Here is a 22,686-nt window from a genome sequence, read left to right as displayed (position 1 = left end):
TTGTCGTTGGTAAGATTTTTAGCCAATCTGTCTAAACTGGAGGACATGAATCTGAAGCTGTCGATGAATCGTAATTCTCTCCAAACTTCATGCGGTTTACCTTCTTTATCTTTAAATTCTCTTACTTTGATTTCTTTTGAGAAGCTGATGTATTTTTCTTCGTTGTTGGGGATGCATTTTTTTTTTCCAGCCAATTTCTTGATGAACAAGTGGCTGTCGTAACCAGACAAATTTTGTAAAATGATCGGTATGAATTTTGGAATTTTATAATCCAAGTTGCATTTTTTATGAGCAGCTCCTCGATAATTTCCACTGATGTGACAGTGATCGCGCACTTTGTCATTTTTGAGATCTTCTCCACAAATGTGGCATTTTGTTGCTGCTTTAAAATTCTTATTATCCTCATCAGTCACAATCATTTCTTTTTTAAAATCAATCTCGTTGAAAATCTTTTTAAAGTCTGTTGCAATCATGTTTACAAATTTTTGCGCAACGTCGTCATCGTCGCTTTCTGCTGTGTACATGACAGGCTTTCCTTTATAAACGGTTTCGTCGAAGCACTTGATAAAATAGCAGAAGGAGCTTGGAGAGTGCTTTTGGTATTTCTTGGTGTAAGACTTTTCATAATCATATTTGACACCTGCATTAATCGGCTTGATGAAACTTTCAAAGTCTACATACACCACAAACGGAACTCTCATTGACCTGTTTTTATTGGTAAACTGAATGGTTGTACCTTTTTTAGGAAGTTCGATTCGGACCGAGCTGTGCTTATAACAGTCACCTTGATGATTTTTAAGTTTTTCTTCTTTGTCGTAACATTGTAGAAAATTTCTACAAAAATATTGTTTTCTTTTACCTTTCGATACTGAAGAGGAGGCAAATCGGCTGAAACTTTTAAGGAGGCAATAATGGTCAGTGTCTTCGTTTAAAATGAGCAGCAAATCGATTTCTTTATTTCTTGTGTAATGTTTTGATATTCGTAAAGGGTAAGGTTTTTTTTTTTCAAATCCAAAGACGTTCACGCTAATGTCTTCATTGTTATCCTCAAACTTGTCAAGTTTATTGAGCTTGACAGGAAAATCAATCCCTCTCCAATCAAACTCTTCAGACTTTTCAATCAAGTTTTCGGTAATCCTGTCATTATGATTATTATCCAGATTCAGAGCTCTGGTGACACACCATTTAAAGCATTCATTGTCTTTGTTTTCCATATTGGTAATTGCCTTTTTGTTTTTCAGTTCACTGGGCAGCTCAATCCATGACGAACCACCGAGGGGGTTGCACGGCGATCTTCTTTTTGACTTATTAAGTAAATTTTTCGAGATCGTCCGTGTTTTATCATTCGGCCTTATTTTTATAAGATTTTTCATTCCGTAATTTCAAGGCCTTCTCAAACAGGCTACAACAGCTCATTTTCCGTAAAATTAGCGAAGGCCAACTTTTTTACGGTTAAAATTATTTTTTATCCTTGCTTTTGTAAACAAACTTCAGAAACAAATAAAGAGCTTTATTAGAACAAAACATTTTGATTAAATTTCGGAAGCAAATACTGTAGAAATTTTTTTTACGTTTATAAATAAGTTAATTATAATAAAAATTTAAAGACTTTAGCTAAAAATGACTAAATCTCATTTTTATAACTATATGTTTATTTTAGCTGTTTAACACTTGTAATACAAATAATAAATTTTTTGATAAAAACAAACAAATATGTTAACTTTATTTTATTAAAATTATTTTAACTTTTTTTAACTCGAAGTATTTTATTTTGAAGTTGAAAGTTTTACTTGTTTTATTAAACATTCCTTCCCAAAATCTTCAGAGTGTTTTTTACAATAATTGTTTAAAGAAATGTTTGCTAAAATGCAGCAAAATTTTTTAACACTTCGAACAAGCAATTGAAATTTACTATTGCAGTTAATAAAAATGTCAATTAATCCTCTCTTGCACAGCAATGGTAAAACTTTATTCACTAGTGTCACTTCAAATATTAAAAAACAATAAATAACAAATTAGACTAAATTGTCAGAAGGTTCTCTTAGTCTTCCCCTGTTCAAAGAACTAATCAAAGTTCCATTTTCTTGAAACATATCAAAGGTGTCTGTTTTTTCTAAAATTGAATGTAATTCCGGAAGTTTGTAAGCAATAAAACCTGCAATATATAAAAGCCCTTTTTTGCATTCATTTGGCAACTGAACCTCACAATTTTCACATATTGACATATCAAACTACACATCAAGTTCACAGTTATCACAGTGGTGGTCAGCAGGAGGAAATATTGTAAAATCTGCTTGCTCGTCTATCAAATGACAAGTTTTGCCGATTCCAAATTTTTGAATAACATTTTTGCACAGTTATCAGATATGTGCCACCTGACCCTTGCTGATATTTCCTAAACTATTTTTCTAGTGCATCTGATTGCATTTGTCCTAGCAATACATAAGATACACTGCAATTCAACAAATACTTGGCACAGCTTGCTAATCTTTTTAAATTTTTTTGCAAAGCACTCACAGTATCCATTGTTAACTTTTTCTCTCCTTAATTTTGAATTTAAGCATTTCAAACTTTCAGCAAGATAAGAAATATAGTTCTCTAAGAAATCTATTTGCTAATCATTGACTGAAGTAATAGGCTTTCTTCGAATATCATTTAATCTAATATATATAGACCTTTCACTTTACTGTTGACAATAAGCCATCACTTAACAACTGTTCCAATAAAAAGTGCAGTATCTTTAGCTTCAGGAATTTTTACACGTAATGCTGCAACTGTTTCATCACAAAAAACTTTGAGAACTAATCCATAATTTTGTCGTTCAATTGGTTTTGGTGACTTGATGCCTAATATAACTTGCTCGCTTAGAATCTGTTTCATTATTAATAACATAACTAACAGCATTCTCCAGTTGAGAATAATACTTAATAATTCCTTTGTTTAAAAAAGAAAATAAATATCTCCAGAATCTTCTAAAGTTATATATATATTGAAAACTTAGGTACTGGTCCACAGTAAAAACACCAAGTTTTTTATAACGAAACAAAATACAGAAAGAAATTATGTCTTTATTTATTTGAACAAAATACAGACACGCAATTATTTCTTTAAAGTTAAATAATTTTGCAGACCTGGAATCTCGTGACGTATTTGGCTAAAAGTTCTAAAAAAAGAGTGATTTTTTAAATAGTAAATTCTACATAATAAAAATAACAAACCTTTCTCTTTCTACTTTTCTTAATAAAACAGGTCTTATATTTCCTAATTGTCAAAAAAAAAATCAAAATTCCTTTGTTCCTTCGTGTGTATTTTTAAATGCCCCCGAACGTCGGTAATCTGCCGCCGAACGTCGATAATCTTAAAAGTGAATTTTATTTGCATTTTATTTGTCAAAACAATTTTTTTTTTTTTTTGAAAACAAAAAAACAACGTTCTGACTGTATAACGCACAAGTTTTTGTTTACAAAGTAAGGTGAATTCGCATTGTATAAAACATTTTAAATAGGTTACATGGAGTTGTTTCACTATTTGGTAATTTCCAGATCCACGGATATTAGGAAAATCCATAAACGAAAGATCGCCGTGTTGTAATTGATCATGTTAATGTCCATTCTTAAAATTTTAGACACTTTCCAATTCGATCCATCCTTGTTGTAATTGACCATTTTTTCCAGGACTTCTTCTTTTTCTGTGTCATAAAACTCTTTTTGATTTGTAGCCTCCAGCACAATTCCATAAATGGGAGGGAAGGAGACAGTGCGAGTGGTTTTTTGTCCAGCGGAAATGCTTACGCGCGTCATTTCACACGTTAAAACAAGGTTCGTTTTTGTATTTCTTTCTATGACTTTTATCGCTGGCTCTTTTGCCAAGTCTAAAAAGGCAGAGGCGTCTTGATAATTTGTTTCATAGATATAAGAAAATTGTTTGGTGATATAATTCAGCGCTTGATTGGACAATTCAAATTTATTTGTGGTTTGCTGAATACAATGTCTTTGAGATACTCTATTCTTTTTTCGACTCCATTTCTTACATCATTCACTGTTTTCTTTACCACCTTTGGAACGTAAGGATCAATGGCTGTAAGCACGCGGTTAAAACTGTTGACAACCGCATTTTTAGCAGTCGTCATAAACCTTGAAAACAAGCCAGGAGCAGGTACAGGTGTTGAATCGGCAACAGGCTTGTCAAGAATGTGACGTGAAGCGGGAATAGGTCTTTGAGAAGAAGGTGCAACAACGACAGGATCGTTAAAATGGATTAAATCTCTAATACGAGGAGCAGGCACCGGTTTCACAACAATCGGACGAGGAGCAGGCACCGGCTTTTGAACATTTTGACTCATGCAATAAAAGGTTATGCAAGAATGACTTGGGACGAGCTCAATGAAGCCGTAAAAAATACAAAGCCTGTTATTGGTACTCGACCTGTAACACGTCGAGTACCAATAACTTTGTATTTTTTACGGCTTCATTGAGCTCGTCCCAAGTCATTCTTGCATAACCTTTTATCGCACGGTCTAAATTAGATTCTGATTTATACGGATTCTTATATTTTATATGTAATAATTTATAAAAAAATTTTTTTCTTTTATTTTTATAGAATTCATGTGTAATTTTATATAGTTCAGAGTGTTCTTCAACTTTAAAACTTAGCACATCTCGAATAGTATAAATTTCTTCTATTGGCATATTTACGATCAAATTACAAATGAATTCTTTGAAATATAATGGAAGTTTTTCGACGTTGTGAAAGAATTCAAACAAACTTTTCGAATTAGTTAGAGAAGGTATAGACCAATCAAAAGCATAAGGCGAATAATATAGAACAGGTGACTCGTCAGAATATTCAATTATGCACTTATCACCAAATTCATTAAATACAATGGTTTCATCAATTACATTCGTGTCGTTTTCCATTTTTTCATTTCTGTAGAAATTAATCTTAAATTCAATTTTTTTTTATTTCAGCGCATTTTCAAAATTTTACAAAATTTACACATTTTACACATTTTACACATTTTACAAAATTTACAAAATTTACAAAATTTAAACACTTTTAGACATTGTCGTTTCTTCAATTCTCTAAAAAAAAATTTTAAAAAATTTTTAAGCAGCAGGAGCGCACATTCTCATTTCTTCCGATTTAAAAATTTCAAGCAATATTTTAATTCTAAATATTTGCTTTGTTCCTCGTCGTCTTCTTCCCAATCTTCTTCTTCCCAATCTTCTTCCCAATCTTCTTCTTCCCAATCTTCTTCCCAATCTTCTTCTTCAAACTCGTCTTCAGGTTCAAAAGCAGAATTAAAATCGAGCACAAACGGATTTCCGTCTTCATCAGAACAAAGTGTATAAAAAGCGCCAGATTCATCAATCACTTTAAAATTGTCTGATGCATCAACCACATACCGATTTCCATGAACATCAACCACATACCGATGACTAGATTCATAAATCAGTTGCTCATAGCCCCATTGATTAATATGAACCGAATACCGTTTTCCACGAGAATCTATCACATACCGATTGCCTGATTCATCAAGACAAACCAAGTACCGATCGTTCGATTCATAAAAAGAAATCGTATCCTTGTCATTGCATTTACTAAAAACAAACAAATAACGCTCATTTTCCATCTTTTTATTTTATGCTGAAATTTATTTAACTCAAATTCAATTTTTTTATTTCAGCACAATTTTCAAATTTACAAAATTTCAGACTTTGTCATTTTTACAAAACTTTGACAATTTTAAAATGTTTATTCACAATGTCAAGCGTGTTAAACAGCATGGCCATTTTCAGTTTTCCAGAAATTCTTTTCTTTTCATCGAAATCGCAGTCCAAACGAAGCGCGTGCTTGTCGATCGCTCTCATCTTTTCTCCCTTGTTCAGATTTTTCCATTCATTCTTGTCGCCTCCCCACAAAAGTGCATAAAGTTTTATTTTTTCCTTCTCGCTGTAACTTTTCGGAATTTTAAATTTTCCTTTTTCAGTCACGTAAACAGAGTCGCGCCAATTTCCAAACGCAAGAAGCTCCAAATGCTTTTTCTTGTTTACATCAGTCTCTTTTCTGCTGCACTCCAGAAAAAACGGATAAAAGTCGTTCATTTTTTTTATTTCTGATCTTTTTTAGGTCGTTCCACAGGTCTTTTCTCTTTTACGTCTTCCATCAATTCGCTTTTGTCGATCAGATTGTTTTCAACCGCAAGCATCAACAGCGACATTTTGCTTTTTGACGTTTTAGAAATGCCGTTTTCTCTCAGCAGCTTTTTCAAATCCTTTTTCGTATACCTCATTTTTTAATGAGCAATTATTATTTCCAAAAAGAATCAATAAATGACGCTCATTTTTTTACCGTCTGATTTAATCCTGAGCATTTTGTCAGAGATCACGACGGCAAAGGCTTGAGTGCCTGCAGAAACGTTCGCATTAAAGGTGGCCTTGATTTGCACGTCCAGCACTGTCGATTTTAACCTCTCAGCTTGCTTGCTCACATCAAAAACAAAAAGCGGGCAAATGTATCTGTAATTTAAGTCGGTCATATTGGGCTGAGCCACAATGTCGTCGATTCCATAAAGCCTATTATCAAACTTGCACGCATCTCTGTAAACCCTTGAAAATTTGTTGTTTTTAAAGTCCAAGTCGTAATCAACAGCGGGTTAAAGTGACGTACATGTTTTTAAGTAACTCGCTGTTTAAAGTGACGTACATGTTTTTCAAGTCGCAGTGGTCAAAGACGGAAGGGTTTCGGTCTTGGTTGCCGTCCCTATTCGTCTGGAATCCAGCAATGACGTACCTCGGTCTTTCGCTAGCAGATCTGGCGCTCAGCCTCCAACTAAATGTACTAGCTACAGGCACAGAAATGATGTCGCACTGTCTGGACCTGAACGATAAAGGCACATCCACTTTGAATTCGATGATTTTGTAAAGATTGTTGCTCTCCAAAAGAGAGGGAGTGACATGAGGCATAAACAAGGCCAATTTGGTCAGGTCTACTTTTCCTGCGCCCGTTGCATTGGCTTTAAAAATTGCATCAGTGTCGCTCTTTCTCGTAAGAGTAATTGTGTGCTTAAATCCGTTAAGCACTTTGTCATAATCGTCGCAAAATCCAAAAACGTGCTTCAACGGAATGCGAAACGAAAATGTTCCTTTATCAGCGGGCTGCTTAATGATGTAAGCATGTCTGTTTATAAATCCAGTGTTGTTGGCAAGATCCACTGTGGTGTCTCCCTGCCACAGCTGATTCACGCCCTCGGATATTTGGAATTCCACCGGATATTTAAGATAGCCAAACATGGTGGTGGATTGACCTGGAATGTATACGGTTTCCACTTCTTGATTTGACAATTGGTAAGAAATCTGGCTAAACAGATGCATGATGCCGTTGTTTGCAAAAGTAACCACATCCGTATGCGCGTAAGACGTTCCGTTCCGTAAAAGCCTTCCTTCAACAAAAAGGTATGTCTCAGAGGGAAGCGTGAACAAGTCCTGCTGCTCAATGTTAATTCTTATTTCTCCAGTGTTATTTAAATTGGTACTGACCGGTTCGTATTCGTGAAATTCGAATCTCTCGATTCCCTCGTTGGCCAATGTTTCTTCTGTAAAATTTACAACTTCGGAATTCGCCATTTTTTATATAAAAAAGAAAAAAAAAAATGCGTCCCTATGGCGCAAGCTTCATGCCGTTTCTCTTTTTGACGAGGTCTTGTATTCTGACGGCTTTTTTTTTCTTTTTTTGAGCGCAAAGAACCTCCAAGCATGGAATATTCATCGACAAAGCCTGGCGTTGCTGGCGCTGCAAGTTTGCTGTTCACCATTCCTGAAATAATGTCTTTGCTTTTCGGATTTGGTGCTCCAGTCTTGGCGTACAATTTCTCAATGGTCTTTTTACCTTTATCGATGGCCACGCCTTTGGCGGTGGCTATGGCTGAAGAAGGACAGTAAATGAGCAAAAAAATAAACGTACAATCGAAGATTGTGGTATGCGAGCTAAAAAAATAGGAGATAGGAATAGGCCTGCAATTTCCAGATTGATTATTACAAATTCCTCCCAGACACGTCAAGCTTTTGAAATAGTAAGTTCATTAAATTAAACATAACCTTCTTTTTCATATATCTCTCCCATTATACTATTGCTATATAAATCAATAGATTTTTAAAACTTTTACTTCATTTTCTGTAGGATGGCTTTGGAAATGAGTCTTTTGAAAATTTTTGAGCTCAGAAGAAGCACAGCCTCCTTCAAGTAGCACAATATCGGCAACAACAGTTGAAAATGGAAACAATTTATTGGTAAATTTTGCTTTGCAAAGATTCTTTTAATAATTATTTTGAGCTTGTGTAAGTAATATACTTATTTAAATATTTATTTGAAATATTAGTATAATAATAAAATGGTTGAGGCAATTAGTACTAACGATCCTGCTTTGTGGGCTGAAAATATGTCTAAAGTAGAATGTGACGCAGTTGTTCTTCAGGGGCCTCCTAAAAATCCTTCATCTTTTCCGAGAGACTCGAACAAGATTAAGGCTCCTGAATCAGTTTTCCACGAAATAACTCGCAATGTGGAAAAAATAAACAGAGATTGACCTGTTTGGAGTGCAACTTCTAAAATATTTCTTTGCTTTCCGTGCTCACTTTTCGGAAGCAAGCAAGCTTGCGGGGCTGGTAATCAATCGCATCTTCTATGTTGGAATGGTGGCATCAATGGAAACTGGAGAAAGCTAGCTGACAAAGTAAAAAGCCACCAAAACAATCCTCAACATCAAGACTATTACATTAAGTGGAAAACAGTGCTTGAAAGCATGGAATATCAGTGTGGGATTGATTCAAGTCTAGAAAAATTGATAGGAAATGAGGCAGCTAGGTGGCGTGAAATTCTGCGGTGCATCTTAGATGTAATTCTCTTCTTAGCATCACGCAACCTTAGCTTTAGAGGTATATTTATGAATGTTAATTGTTATATTTATATTTACATTTTAATTTATTGGCACTCTAGTTAAACAGAAAATCGTGATTTATATGTGTAATTATAATTCTTGTTTTAGGCTCATAAAAATTGATTGGTGATGACGATAACGGCAACTTTCTCGCAACTCTAGAGCTACTCGCAAAGCACAACAAGACTCTTCAGTTACACCTAGAAGAAGTTTCTCACAGCCAACAAAAAGCTAAACAAATTGTTGCTCATTATTTGGGTTGGAGTTCTCAAAATGAATTTATCAAAGAGTGTGGAAGAATTGTCCGCGGTGCCATTATTAAAGAGGCTCATATGGCAATTTACTATTCCATTCTTGTCGATGGAACGCCTGACGTCTCTCATACTGAGCAAATTGCCTTTGTTCTCCGCTTTGTCTAAGATGGGTAGTTAATGAGCGTTTTCTTTGGTGGGATATTGCCAAGCTAATTATGGATGTTTTGGAACAAAAAGACATCGATCTGAAGAACTGCCGAGGTCAAGGATACGACAATGGTGCCAACATGTCTGGTGTGTACAAAGGAGTACAAGCAATCATTCTTCAAAGAAATTCTCAAGCTTTCTATCTGCCATGCAGCGCTCATAACCTTAACCTAGCTGGTGTTCACTCCCTTGAATCTTCTGTAGAAATGAAGAACTATTGTGGAAGCCCTATAGGATGGAAAATCTTGACCGAGACGACTGGTTTGTCTCTTCATCAAACCTCGCAAACCTGATGGAGTGCACGCATTGAGGCTGTAAAGCCGTTAGTTAAACAACCCAGAAAAATTCTTCTTTCTTTGCAGAAACTTCGGGATCTTGATTTAATTGGAGATATTTTGAATGACGTAAAATCTTTGGAGAAATGGATTCAGTCATTTGAGCTTATTATCATGACAACCTTCTGGTTCAATGCACTTCAAGCAATAAACTATGTCAGCATGTCATTTCAATGAGAAAATATTACTTTAGATGATGAGATGAAACTTATGAGGACTCTTATCGAGGATCTTGCTAGATTTAGATCTTCTTGGCCCGAATTAGTTAATGAAGCACATTTGGTTGCCTCCGGTCTAGCAAGCTATGGATTTCAATCAAAACTAGTTCCAAAAAGGACAAGGAAGAGGAAATCGTTTTAAGAAGAAGCAAGGAACGAAGTTCATTTCTACGAAAAAGATGAAAAGCAGTTTGAGGTAAGTGTTCAACACCGCTCTCGATACTTTAGTTCAACAAATGAGAGACAGATTTCAAGCTGCAGAAAAGATGACGAACAGTTTCTCTTTCCTATGGCTCTCAGATTCAAATAGTCGAGTGAAGAAAAGGTCGAGTGAAGGTCGAGTGAAGAAAAAGAAGTTAAACCACCTAACGTGGAGGAGAAATGTATAACTTTGGCGCAAATCTATGTGAGCGATGTAGATGAAAACAAACTTATTTTAGAGGTCCGTCATCTGGATACTCTGAAGCACTAATCTTTTCGGTCCAAAAGAAAATCTCACTTCAATGAAGCTGTTAAATGGAATCTATCAGAAAGGTCTAGAGTCTCTCTTCGAATCAATATGCTTTTTGTTACGTATTTTTAACACGATTCCTGTTTCCATCGCCGAAGGAGAGCGATCTTTCAGTAAGCTTGGTCTAGTCAAAACAACGTTAAGATCTACAATGAGTCAAGACCGGCTAACTAATCTCCTAGTTATGTCTATTGAACACAATCTTGCAAAAAGTGTGTGCTACGAAGAGGTCATTGCGAATTTTGCTATGAATAAAGCCCGGAGAGTCAACTTTTCTTGAAGCATTAAATATCTATTACATTTAAAACTTACAGTTACTTGCAATTTAAATAAAGTTCAATGACATGTCTATTTGTGCATTTCTTTCTTAATATATTAAAAAAATTATTAGAGGCTTCCTCGACCCACCCCCTCAGAATTCAGTAAAAAAAGAATTAGCATTTGGACAGTACTCAAACTTTTTTGGATTCGGTCGATATGATAGGGCGCTAGTTAAATTTTGACCCCAGGCGTCATTAAGGATCGCGGCGAGCCTGGATATAGATGTATGTAAATATAATTGTTTTAAGTCTTCTGAAAATACCATATTTTTAAAACCAAATCAATATTCAATAGAAATTTAATTTTAACATTTAGACTGTTTATTTTTTTTGTTAGTATAACTTTACTATAAGATAACTGTTTATTTTTAAATCCTTAGGCTTTTGACTCACACGATACTCATAAATTGTTTATAGTCACAAGTCTTGATCCTAATAGCTTTATCATAAAGATTATATAAGGTCATTAAATAAATTTTCTTTAAAATTATTAATACATAATTACTTCCATTAAATTATTAACAAAAGTAATATGCAAACCATATTAAGTATTACTTTTATTTAACGAGTATTTACGAATTCGTATAAAAACATTTCGCCTCACTCCATGTCACTCTTTCAGCGAAAGGCTCGAGGCCTATCCTATAAAGCTGAAAAACGCGTAATTTACGCAGAAAAGCAGCTTTTTTCTTACGCAAAAAAAATTTCCGTGAACTGCATTCCTGTAAACAAAATTACGCAGACTTTTTGAGTAAAATAAACTAAATTTCTCACGCAAATAAATCTGCTGCAAATTACTAATTTTAACCAAAGAATGATTTTGCAAAGTGATGTGCGCAAAGGTTTGTGATTTTCTCTTCAAATCGCAGATGTCTACTTATGTAAATAAAACATTTTGTCCTCGAAAAATATAGTTACATAATTTCGCTGAATATTAAGTGTTTCAACAACGTTTTTGACATTTTTCTAAAAGTAAGCATTGAGTGAGAAGCATTACTTAACTTTAAAATATTTAAAAAGCCATCAACTTGAAGTAGAAACTTTTATCAAAATGGTAAGTTTTTAGTGGAGCAAACTCACGATTGATTGCAATATAAGACATGAAAGACCTAACAACCGGCGCCCGTTACTCTACAAAACAAAGGGTTGAATGCTGTTGTATTTTTAAAAATGAATCAAAAAACTTTTATTACAAAACATTTTAGCATTTAACCCCTTGTTTTGTAAAATGACAAACCCCTATTCAAACACTGTGATTATTTGGTGATTGGAAGAAATTTACTTCAAAATTATTTTGTTGTAATTTTGCATATAAAGGGACATGCCGATCCTTTAATTATGCGTTGTTGTGTGCCATATACAGCAGATGTAAATGTGCCATATACAGCACATTTATGGCGACTATGAAAAACTACTTTATCTATTTTTAACAGCTTTAACTTATATAAATAGAGTAAAAATTTTATTTGTAACATGTTAGTAGATGAAAAATGCGGTCCCATACTTAAGGGTGATACCTTTGATGTGATGACTTACCTTTCTCATACGGGTTCTGAGCCATTGATACCTTTCCTATACTTAAGGGTGATACCTTTGATGTGATGACTTACCTTTCTCATACGGGTTCTAAGCCATTGATACTTTTCCATACTTAAGGATGCCATGTTAATAAGAAGTATAAAAATAATCATGTTATTTCTGTACCTTTTAAGATGTCTAAATTTTTTTAAGAAGTTAATTCAATTTTCTTACCTTGTAGTGTCCAATAGCCAAGGTTCTGTGAGTGTTATCATTCAATAGGATCCTCTTATCGTCGTTAGCGCTGAGTGCGACTTTGTTAATTTCTTCTGTATAATTTTCATGAAGATGAGATCGTAAAACGTTCATGGTTGCAAGTTTTTCTTTTTTATCCATTAAGCATTCTTTATAATGTTGATGTTTGATGTGATTTTCGACAACTTTCTTTTGTACGCCTTTGCATTTTTTGTGTTCTTCATTTTCTTTGGGTATGTAGTAAGAGTAGAGCTTGGGTCGAAGTCCAACAAACTCTTTAATTTGCTTACCACCGGCTTCGTCTTTGAACATGCCAATAACCTTTTTATTTAAGCCTACTTTGAAGCCAACGTTTTGAATGGCAGGATGGTCTTTTGGAAAGTCGCTCGTATCAAATTTTTCAAGTACATCATCAGCAATGTCTTTGTAAAAATCTTCCGTTTGGATTTCGTAAAAGAGCGAGTCGGTATCGGTCATGAGAAATTTTGTGCGATCACCGTATTTTGGTTTCATGTAGTCATAGTGGTGTTCAAACATCAAAATCTTGCTGATGTCGAGGATGCTCATTCCCAAGTAAACAGGTTTGTTGTAAACCAGCTTTTTTCTCTTCATGTGAACCGCGATTAATTTTTCATCAAAAATGGTGAAGCTTTCGAACTGAGGTTTTTTGGATAATTTTAAGACTTCTTTTTTAGTGGTGACAAGTCTAACGTCAACATGATTTTCGATGTTTTCCATGGTATTTCCAAAGACAGAGTTATTCATGAGTTTGAAAAATTCCTTATCAGATTCGAAGGATGTTTCTGTTCTTTTTTCGGTATTGAAATCGATGTATAGTTTCATCCAAGGTTCTTCTCTAAAGGTGAAGCCTCGATGAATTTTGGTGATGACTAATCCCAATCGTTCATAGAGTTTTAGGTTTTCATGGTGGACAACGTATTTTACTTTATTGTTTAAATTGGGAACCAGCTTTTCTACTTTTCCAATGGTTAATCTTTCAGGAGCCAAAGGATAGTCGTTGTGTAAATCGTGAAGCTCTTCAGGATAGCTCAAATCGACTTCAAGAATGCATGGCATGCTGCGCCAATTTTGAAGATCATTCATCCATCTGAATCCTCCAACGGGAAGAGGTTTGCTCATGGCCCATCCGTATAAATTGTTGGCGTCTAAATACTGTAGGAATTTCGATGGTTGTGAAGTATCATATTTGTCCATGTAATTGTTGTTGGCTGTTCCAAGTCGGTTGGAGATCATGCTGATTCCACCGCGTATTCCTTTTTGTGTCATGCGAAGCATATCAGGATCGCTAAAAAGTTCTATTTTAGCTTCAGTCTTTTTATAACAAGCTTGCATACCGAGCCCAGGACAGGTGTAATACCATGTGGGATCTTGTTCGTAACTTTCTATGCACACGTTTCTAAAATTTTCAATAACGTCTGTTTGAATGAGCACGTCTGAGATGTTGTACAGCTCGTGGTATTCTTTAAACGTTTTGCATCCAAATACGTCCCAAACGTTTTGAGCATGCGCGTATTCTTCATCAGTGATGTGTTTATCGTTTAGTCTGGAATAAAAGGCTTCTTTGGATGGTAATTGCGTTTCGGAAAACTTTTCAATGGAGTCTACCCAGTCATAAGGTAAACGCCTTTTTTTCTTATCAAGTTGAACTGTTTAACTTCAGGAAAATATTCTCTAACGTTTTTGCATTGTTCATCGGTTAGATTTTTAGTTAGTTTGTCTAAACCGAAGGGTAAGAATCTGAAGCTGTCAAGAAACCTCATTTCTTTCAATACTTTTTTTGGTTTGCCTTTCTCATCGATATAGTCTCTCACTTTGATTTTTTTCGAGAAGCTGATGTAATTTTCTTCATTGTTGGGTATGCAAGTTAGCTTTCCGTCTTTTCCAGCTAATTTCTTGATAAACAAATGACTGTCGTAACCGGATAAATTGTGTAAAAAAATGGGTATGAAACTAGGGATTTGATAATCAATGTTGCATTGTTTGTGAGCAGCACCACGGTACTTTCCAGTCAAATGACAGTGATCCCACACTTTGTCACCGTTAAGATCCTTTTAGCAAATGTGACATTCTGTTGCAGCTTCAAACTTCTTCTTATCCTCATCAGTCTCTATTCTATTTTCCTTCCATTGTTCTAGTCGTGAATCGATAATTTTCCAAATCTTTTTATGGTCTTCTTCAAGCATGGTGACAAACTTTTGAGCCACGTCATCCTCTTTGCTTTCTGCTGTGTACATGACTGGCTTTCCCTTGTAAATGGTTTCGTCGAAGCATTTGATGAAGTAGCTAAACGAGCTTGGAACATGCTTTTGGTATTTTTTGGTGTATGACTCTTTATTATTATATTCAGTGTTGTCCTCGATGGGTTTGGTGAAACATTCAAAGTCGGCATTGACCACAAACGGAATTCTCATGGACATGTTGTAGTTTTTAAACTGAACGGTTGTTCCTTCTTTAGGAAGTTCAATTCGAACCGAGATGTGCTTATAGCAGTCTTCTTGATGTTTTTGAAGCTTTTCTTCTTGGTCATAAGCTTGCATGCAATTTCTGCAAATATGTTGTTTTCTTTTTCCTTTTGTTACTGAAGAACCAACCAGCCGACCTAAGCTTTTAATGAGGCAGTAATGGTTAGTGTCTTTGTTTGAAATGAGCAGCAAATCGATATTATGCTTTCGATCTAAAATTTTGGATATTCGTAAAGGATGGATTATTTTTTCTTCGTACCCAAAGACGTTGATGCTAATATCTGGATTGTTCGCTTCAAACTTGTTGATACCTTGAGTAAGAGAGACAGGAAATTCCATTCCGTTCCAATTGAGCTCTTCTGATTTTTTAATAAGATCATTGTCAATTCTTGAATTATGCATAGTTTTCATGTTAATCGCCCTGGTGACACTCCACATAAAGCATTGATTGTCGTTGTTTTCCATGTTGATGATCGCCTTTTTACTTTTTAAGCTAGGAGGAAGCTCAATGTAGGAAGAACCGATGAAAGGTATCCAGTCAATCATGTTAACTTCTACTCTTAAAATTTTGTTGACTCTCCAATTGGATCCTTCCTTGTTGCAGTTGGACATGTTTTCAAGAATTCTTTCTTTCCATGTTTTAAAGCTTTCTCCTTTGTCTGTTGATTCGAGAATAATTTCATATATAGACGGGAAGACCACAGTGCGAAGATTTTCTTCTCCAGTAGCAATATTCACGCGCATCATTTCGCAGATTAAAACAAGGTTCGTTTTTGTGTTTTTTTTAATGACTTTGATGGCAGCCTCTTTGATCATGTTTAAAAAGGCTTCAGGGTCTTCATATCGAACAGAGGGGGTGTAAGTAAATTGTTCAGTGACGTGTTTTATCGCATGATTAGTCAAATCAAACTTTATTTGTGGCTTGTAAACTGCTGATCGCGCGATTGCTTTGAGAGCCATTGATTTGAGAGAGTCCACTTTTCTCTTCACTTCGTTCCCCACATTGCTCACTGCATTTTTCACCGATTCGGGAACGTAGGGATCAATAGCAGTGAGCATTTGGTTAAAACCGTTGAAGACAGTCGTTGCAATTCTTGAAAGCCATCCAGGTCTAGGAGCAGGAACAGGTTTTGGAGCAATGACGTTTGTTGAATCGGCAACAGGTGTGTCAAGGATGGATGGTTCAGTTCTTGTCACTCGATTTTGCAAGCGAGAAGGTCCGAACGAAATCAAGTCATTGGAAACAGGTCTCGGAGCAATAGGTGGTTTCTGCACAACAGGTCTCGGAGCAGGCAAAGGTCTCGCCTCAGTCGTGCGTCTACGAGCAGGACCATACCCAATGATGGGCTTTGAATCATTGGAAAATCTATGTATAGCTGCAATGAGCTCAGCTTTCCTCATTCTTGAGATGCCTTTGACTCCTTGGTCTTTAGCCATCTCTTTTAACTTTTTCACAGTCATCTTATTCATTTTATAAAGGAAAAAAAATCTTTAACCCATTTCAATTTTGCCGTGATTTTAATTTTAATTTTCAGAAAATTAAAATTTCTTACGACTTAATTATTTGATAACCGTGTTTATTGTCAAAGTATTTCCAGTAGTGACCCGTTTTTTTTCTTAATTGGTAATGAGACTTGTATTCAGTCACCTCACCTGTCTCCACATGGGTGATTTTATAAGCGAAAGGATTTTTTCTAATTTCAACAAGTTTTGCCCATTTAGGATCGACAGGCTTTTTCTCCTTTGGTTCACGTGTTCTCGGTCTTCCCACAGGTTTTCTTTCTTTCACTTTTTTCATTAATTCTTCTTTATCGAGCAAATTGTTTTCATACGCGATCAGTGTCAAAGCCAACAAATTGTTTGATGTTTGCATAACACCATTTTCCCTCAACAACTCTCTCAATTCCTTTTTTGTGTAATGCATTTTTATTACTGAAAGATTTTATTCTTCTTAATTCAATTTTTTTCAATTCTTCAAAAAGAATTAAAAATTCGAAGAATTACCGTTGACATGAACCCCAGCAAAAAGAATGTTCGCAATCTCTATATGAAGTTCTTTCAGAAGCCTCTTTATTAACAGCAGGATAAAAAATGAAATCTATTCCAGACTTTTTATAATTATAAATTGCATTCTCAAAGAGCCGATAAAGTTCGTTTTCTTCTCTTATAATTATTATTTCTTCATCAGTTTTAATTCTATCAGCAATTGGTAGTTCTTTAATCGGTCTAAGTTCTCTAACTTCTTTATTACTTAATTTTTTAGCCCAACTAGATAAATCGAACATATCTTTAAATTCTCTAAGTTTTTCTATTGGTATGCTTTGAATTACTTCATTAAAAGCTTCACGATATTCCTGATATTCCTTTGGAAGTTTTCCAACGTAGTGAATGAGTTCAAGCAAACTTTCTAATTTTATCAGAGGAAGAACAGCTTTTTTAACAACAGGTGGTTCTTCAACATATTCCATGATAAGCTTGTCACCCAATTCATCAAATACAATGGTTTCGTCAATAACCTCCATCTTTTTTAAATGCTGTAAATTATTTATCTCAAATTCAATTTTTTCAGATTCTTCGAATTTTTAATTCTTTAAAAAGAATCAAAAAAGGATCTAAGAAACAGAATAATTGGCAAAAATTTCGCTTATGGAGTCGTATACATGCGCTTGACCCGTTTCATCAAATCTAATCGTGTACTTTCTTCCCCATTCATCATGCGCAGTAAATTCACATCCGGCCGCATGAATTTCTTTGTCTTCAACAAACAGATGAGCACGACCCATGTCGTCAAATTCAATCACATACTTCCTTTCCATTTTTTAATCGCTGTCAATGATCTTAATCAAATTCAATTTTTTCAGCAAACTAAGCAGCAGGAGCGCAATCAGATTTTTCCCACTCTTCTGCAATATCATCTTCCAACTCTCTTTCCAACATTCTTCCCATTTCTTCAACCTCATCATCGATTTCAAACTCAATGTCAATATGAGACCTTCTTCTAACCATTTCATCCAATCTAACCTTGAATTCATCAAGGGATTAATTTTCATTTCTAAACCTGCCATACATTTCATTTAAACTATCAAATAATTCATCCATTATTTCATTTCTATAGTCATCATTTTCTTCGTCAAGTGCTTGAATTTCTAAGTCAATGTCAATCAGATCTTCCAACGTTTGGTTTTCTCTTATTGCATTCAATCGCTCTCTGAATTCCATCTGTCTTTCTTGTAATGTCATGTTCTCCATCTTTTTTAATCGCTGTCAATGATCTTACTCGAATTCAATTTTTTTTTCAGCAAACTTTTTTAATTCTTCAAAAGAATCAAAAAATCAGAGAATTTCCACTCTTCTGCAATAAACAAACCATCTTTTTTAATCGCTGCAAATCTCGAGTTCATTTTAAAAAAATTCTACAAAAAGAATTAAAAAGGATCTTAAAAAATTCAGAGAGGATCTTAGCGTCTATTCTTATAATCTGGTAACACAAGTTCTGCCAACTTACCTTCTTTATTTATATAATATTTTATTTTAAGTATGTTTGACGTTACCCCATTTCTTGTAATTTCTACTTTTTCATCACCCGGCTTGTATAATTCATATCCACCAAAAAATTTATCTTTTGAAAATTTGCTTTGATTATTACCCATCTTTTTTAATCGTTGTCAATGATCTTACTCGAATTCAATTTTTTTCAGCAAATGGAAAATATTCATATTTTTGGAGCATTGTGTTCATTTTCAGTTTTGCCGACATTTTTTTCTTTTCTTCCCAATCGCAGTCCAATTCAAGAACGCGTTTGTCGATCGCTCTCAGCTTTTCTTGCTTGTTTAAATGGACCCACTCTCTGTTACGCTCTTTGATTTTTTTCTCCATCCGCGAAAAGTCATCCTCTTTTTTTCTCCCACAGCATCGCGTAAAACTCGTCTCTTTTTTCATCGCTGTACACTTCAGGAATTTTGAACGGGACATCCTTGAACGCAAGAGCCTCGAGCTGTCTTTTCTTTTTTGCATCAGGCTCTCTTCGACTACACTCCAGAAAAAACGGGTGAAACGTCATTTTATTTTATGATCTCAATCTTAATTCCTTTTTCATCTATTTTTCCGTTTCGTTTCTCAAAATAATTGTTGCCGTGTCCCGTCTCTTTCATCGCTTTGTAAAGAGAGCCGTATTCGATCACTTCTCCTGTTTCAGCGTGCGTCATTTTTACAGCCACGGGATGGTTTCGGATCAAACGAAGCCTTTCGTATTTGGAATCTATCGGCTTGACATCCTCCATCATCGCATTTTTGTCGTTCAAGTTATTTTCAGCCGCAATCATCGCCAAACCCATTTTGCTTTTCGACGTTTTGGAAACGCCGTTTTCGATAAGTAAATTTTTCAAATCCTTTTTCGTATAAATCATCCTTTTATTAAGGATTTATTTTTTATCTTGAGACATTAATGCACAACGTTCATTTTGTTTCCGTCGGATTTGATTCTGAGCAGCTTGTCAGAGATCACCACGGCAAAGGCTTGAGTGTCTGCAGGAACGTTTGCGTTAAAGGTGGCTTTAATTTGCACGTCCAACACGGTCGATTTTAACCTTTCAGCCTGCTTGCTCACGTCAAAAACGAAAATAGGACAAATGTGCCTGTAGTTCAGCGCTGTTATATTCGGCTGGGCGACAATTTCGCTGATTCCAAAAATCTTGTTGTCAAACTTGCATGCGTCTTTGCAAACCCTTGAAAATTTGTTGTTTGTAAAGGCCAAGTCGTAATCTACAGCAGGATACCTTTCGCTGTTTAAGGTCACATACATGTTTTTCAAATCGCAGTGGTTGAACACGGAAGGGTTTAGATCTTGACTGCCGTCTTTATTGGTCTGAAATCCAACAATGATGTATCTCGGTCGTTCACTGGCTGATCTAGCACTTAACCTCCAACTGAACGTATTGGACACTGGCACGGCAATGGTGTCGCACTGTCTGGATCTAAACGTCAACGGAACGTCCACTTTGGACTCGATGAGTTTGTAAAGACGGTTGTTGGCCATAACAGAGGGAGTGACATGAGGCATAAACAAAGACAGTTTGCTCAAGAATACTTTTCCTGCGGCTGTTTCAGCGCTCTTAAAAATAGCATCAACGTCGCTCTTCCTTACAAGGGTTATCGTGTGCTTGAATCCGTAAAGAACTTTTTCGTAATCTTCACATAAACCAAAAATGTGCTTCAAAGGAATGCAAAATGAAAAGCTCCCTTTATCAGCAGGCTGTTTAATGATGAAATCCTGTCTTGCGCTAAAGCCGCTGTTGTTTACAAGATCGGCAAGGGCAGTGCTGTCTCTTTGCCACAGCTGATTCATTCCTTCCGACACTTGGAACTCTACAGGATATTTCAGGAAACCCAGCAAGGTAGTGGCTTGACCTGGACTGTATATGGTCTCAATCTCTTGATTCGACAACTGATAAGAAATCTGACTGAACAGGTGCATGATGCCGTTGTTAACAAGAGTAACCACATCCGCATCCGCATAGGAAGTACCGTCTGCTTTTGTCAGTCTTCCTTCCACCAAAAGGTAAGCATCACAGGGACGCGTGAACAAATCTTGCTGCTCAATGTTGATTCTTATCTCACCGGACGTGTTTAAATTGGTGCTGACCGGTTCATATTCGTGAAATTCATCTCTCAATATCTTCATCAATGATGATTTCTTCTGTAATGTCTAAAACATCTGAACTTGCCATTTTTCTATACCAAAGAAAAAAAAATTTCAAGATCCATTAGATTCTTGGAATCCGTGGAGACATTAGATTCTTGAAATCCGTGGAAATTCTTTGAATTTTTATGCGATCTTCAGTCCTCTTCCCATCTTCACTAGGTCTTGGATTCGGATGGCGTTTTTCATGGACAGAGACCCTCCAAGAGAATAATCGCTGCTCACCTTTGGAGGTCCGACCATTCCGGAATAATCGCTGCTCACCTTTGGAGGTCCGACCATTCCGGAAAAAATGTCTTTGCTTTTTTGAGTAAGCGGAACCTTTTGAGGCTTAGATCCTTCAGATCCATGGAAAGAATTTTTAGATCCTTCAGATCCATGGAAAGAATTTTTAGATCCTTCAGATCCATGGAAAATCTGAGATTTTTTAGGAGTTCCGGTCTTGGCATACACCTTTTCTAGCGCCTTTTTGCCTTGGTCAATGGCCACATCTTTTGCTGTCGCAATCGCCGAAGAAGTCAACTCTTTCCCTGCAGATTTTGCAGCTGTAATCGCCTCTCTTCCCAACTCGCTTTTTGCAATCTTGCCAGCCAAATTAGACGCTGCTCTTGACGCGCCCGATGCTGCTGCTCTTTTTAAAAAATGGCGTAACGTGTCCATGATTCCACTTCCTCCAACAACGTGTTTCTTAACATATCTGTTTCTGTAAATGATCATTTTTTAAATACGAGAAAAAATTATTTTACCTCGATGACCTTCATTATCGATTTGTACTGGTTTTTGCTAATTACCTTTTGCCTCAACAGCTCATCGCAAATGCTCACAGCTTCATTTCTCGATCCCGTATTCCCAGCACGACAAGCAGCCACGCTCAATTCAAGCTTTTCCACCAACGCATTCGGATCGCTAGGAAGAACGATCACTCCTAAACCTTTCTTTCTCCTGTCATAAGCTTTTTTCATGCGATCCTTGTAATTATTATATTCTTCAACGCTCATCGTATCTTTCGCTTCTTCAATGCGTGCTAATCCTTTACGGTACTCCTTTTTTAACTGCATCTTTTCTTTTTCAGCAAGATTTCGATCAAGCATTTGAAGATCGTGACTAGTAGGAGCTGAAACAGGATCTTCAGCCTTTTTGGTGAGATTTCAGCTCATTTTCAATAGGGATGATGAATTGATTGTATTTTTTAATCTCTGAAGCTCTGGGTTTGTTATACCTCGCATCCGACTTTACAGCCTCACTCTCTACTAAAATTTTCGAGTAATTAGCAACATCTTCTGCTGTCACGTTCTTTGAAACGCTTGGATTGGTCATGAGATCCCAAAGACCTTTTGTTCCTTCATACTTTTCGCCTCCAACAATCATATCGTTTCCTTCAAACATCACTCCCATTTTTCCAATCGTATATTGACCATCGCTTTTGCTCAATTCAAACTTGTTCTTAAAGCTTCTTTTAAATTTTGCTCTTGTGTCCAGATCAAACAAACTTTTTATAAATTGCTCACCCTCAGGAAAAATAGATCCTGTTGATTCTAAAAAAGGCTCGGGTTTAACCTCCTCGTTTTTAACCTCGCTTTTAACCTCGTTTTTAACTTCGGATTTTATCTTTTTGAGCGTCTTTTCGTTGCTTTGAATAAGAGGCTTAAACAGCTTTCCCACATCCGTCTGAAAATTTGCATCTAAAATGTTGTCGTTGATGCTGTTCTGATAAATCCTCTTTCTTCTGTCATTAATCTCTCTCACAATTTCATCTCTTTTGTTCGGGTCTTGTATTTTAAAAAAAGACATGGTTTTTAAAATACGATAGAAATTATTTTTCAGATCCGTGGAAAATCTACGATTTCTTATAAAAATTGTTGAAAGCTTTAATCGCGTCATCTCGACCTTTTTGGATCAAGTTCTCTTTAGCCAATTCATCTATTCCGTTTTTGGTTTTGGTTCGTATTTCC

The 22,686-nt window shown here is 35.7% G+C and overlaps 1 protein-coding gene and 1 pseudogene across 1 annotated transcript; one reads left to right on the top strand and one right to left on the bottom strand.

The window, feature by feature from the left end:
* The first annotated feature begins 7,754 nt into the window (after positions 1–7,754).
* On the top strand, positions 7,755–8,552 carry LOC149886043 (uncharacterized; annotated as a pseudogene).
* A 10,925-nt stretch (positions 8,553–19,477) lies between these two features.
* Positions 19,478–20,716, bottom strand: LOC149886042 (uncharacterized). The gene has a single exon (XM_090094311.1). It carries the CDS (start codon positions 20,714–20,716, stop codon positions 19,478–19,480), a length of 1,239 nt encoding a protein of 412 aa, XP_089950437.1.
* Positions 20,717–22,686: the final 1,970 nt, after the last annotated feature.

Source organism: Hydra viridissima, unplaced genomic scaffold (assembly GCF_058129835.1).
Source record: "Hydra viridissima isolate aposymbiotic clone 2 unplaced genomic scaffold, HvirCarnegie_v1 scaffold_7, whole genome shotgun sequence".
NCBI lineage: Eukaryota > Metazoa > Cnidaria > Hydrozoa > Anthoathecata > Hydridae > Hydra > Hydra viridissima.
Note: the sequence above shows the minus strand (reverse complement) of the source record. Positions and strands in the feature narration are given on the sequence as shown.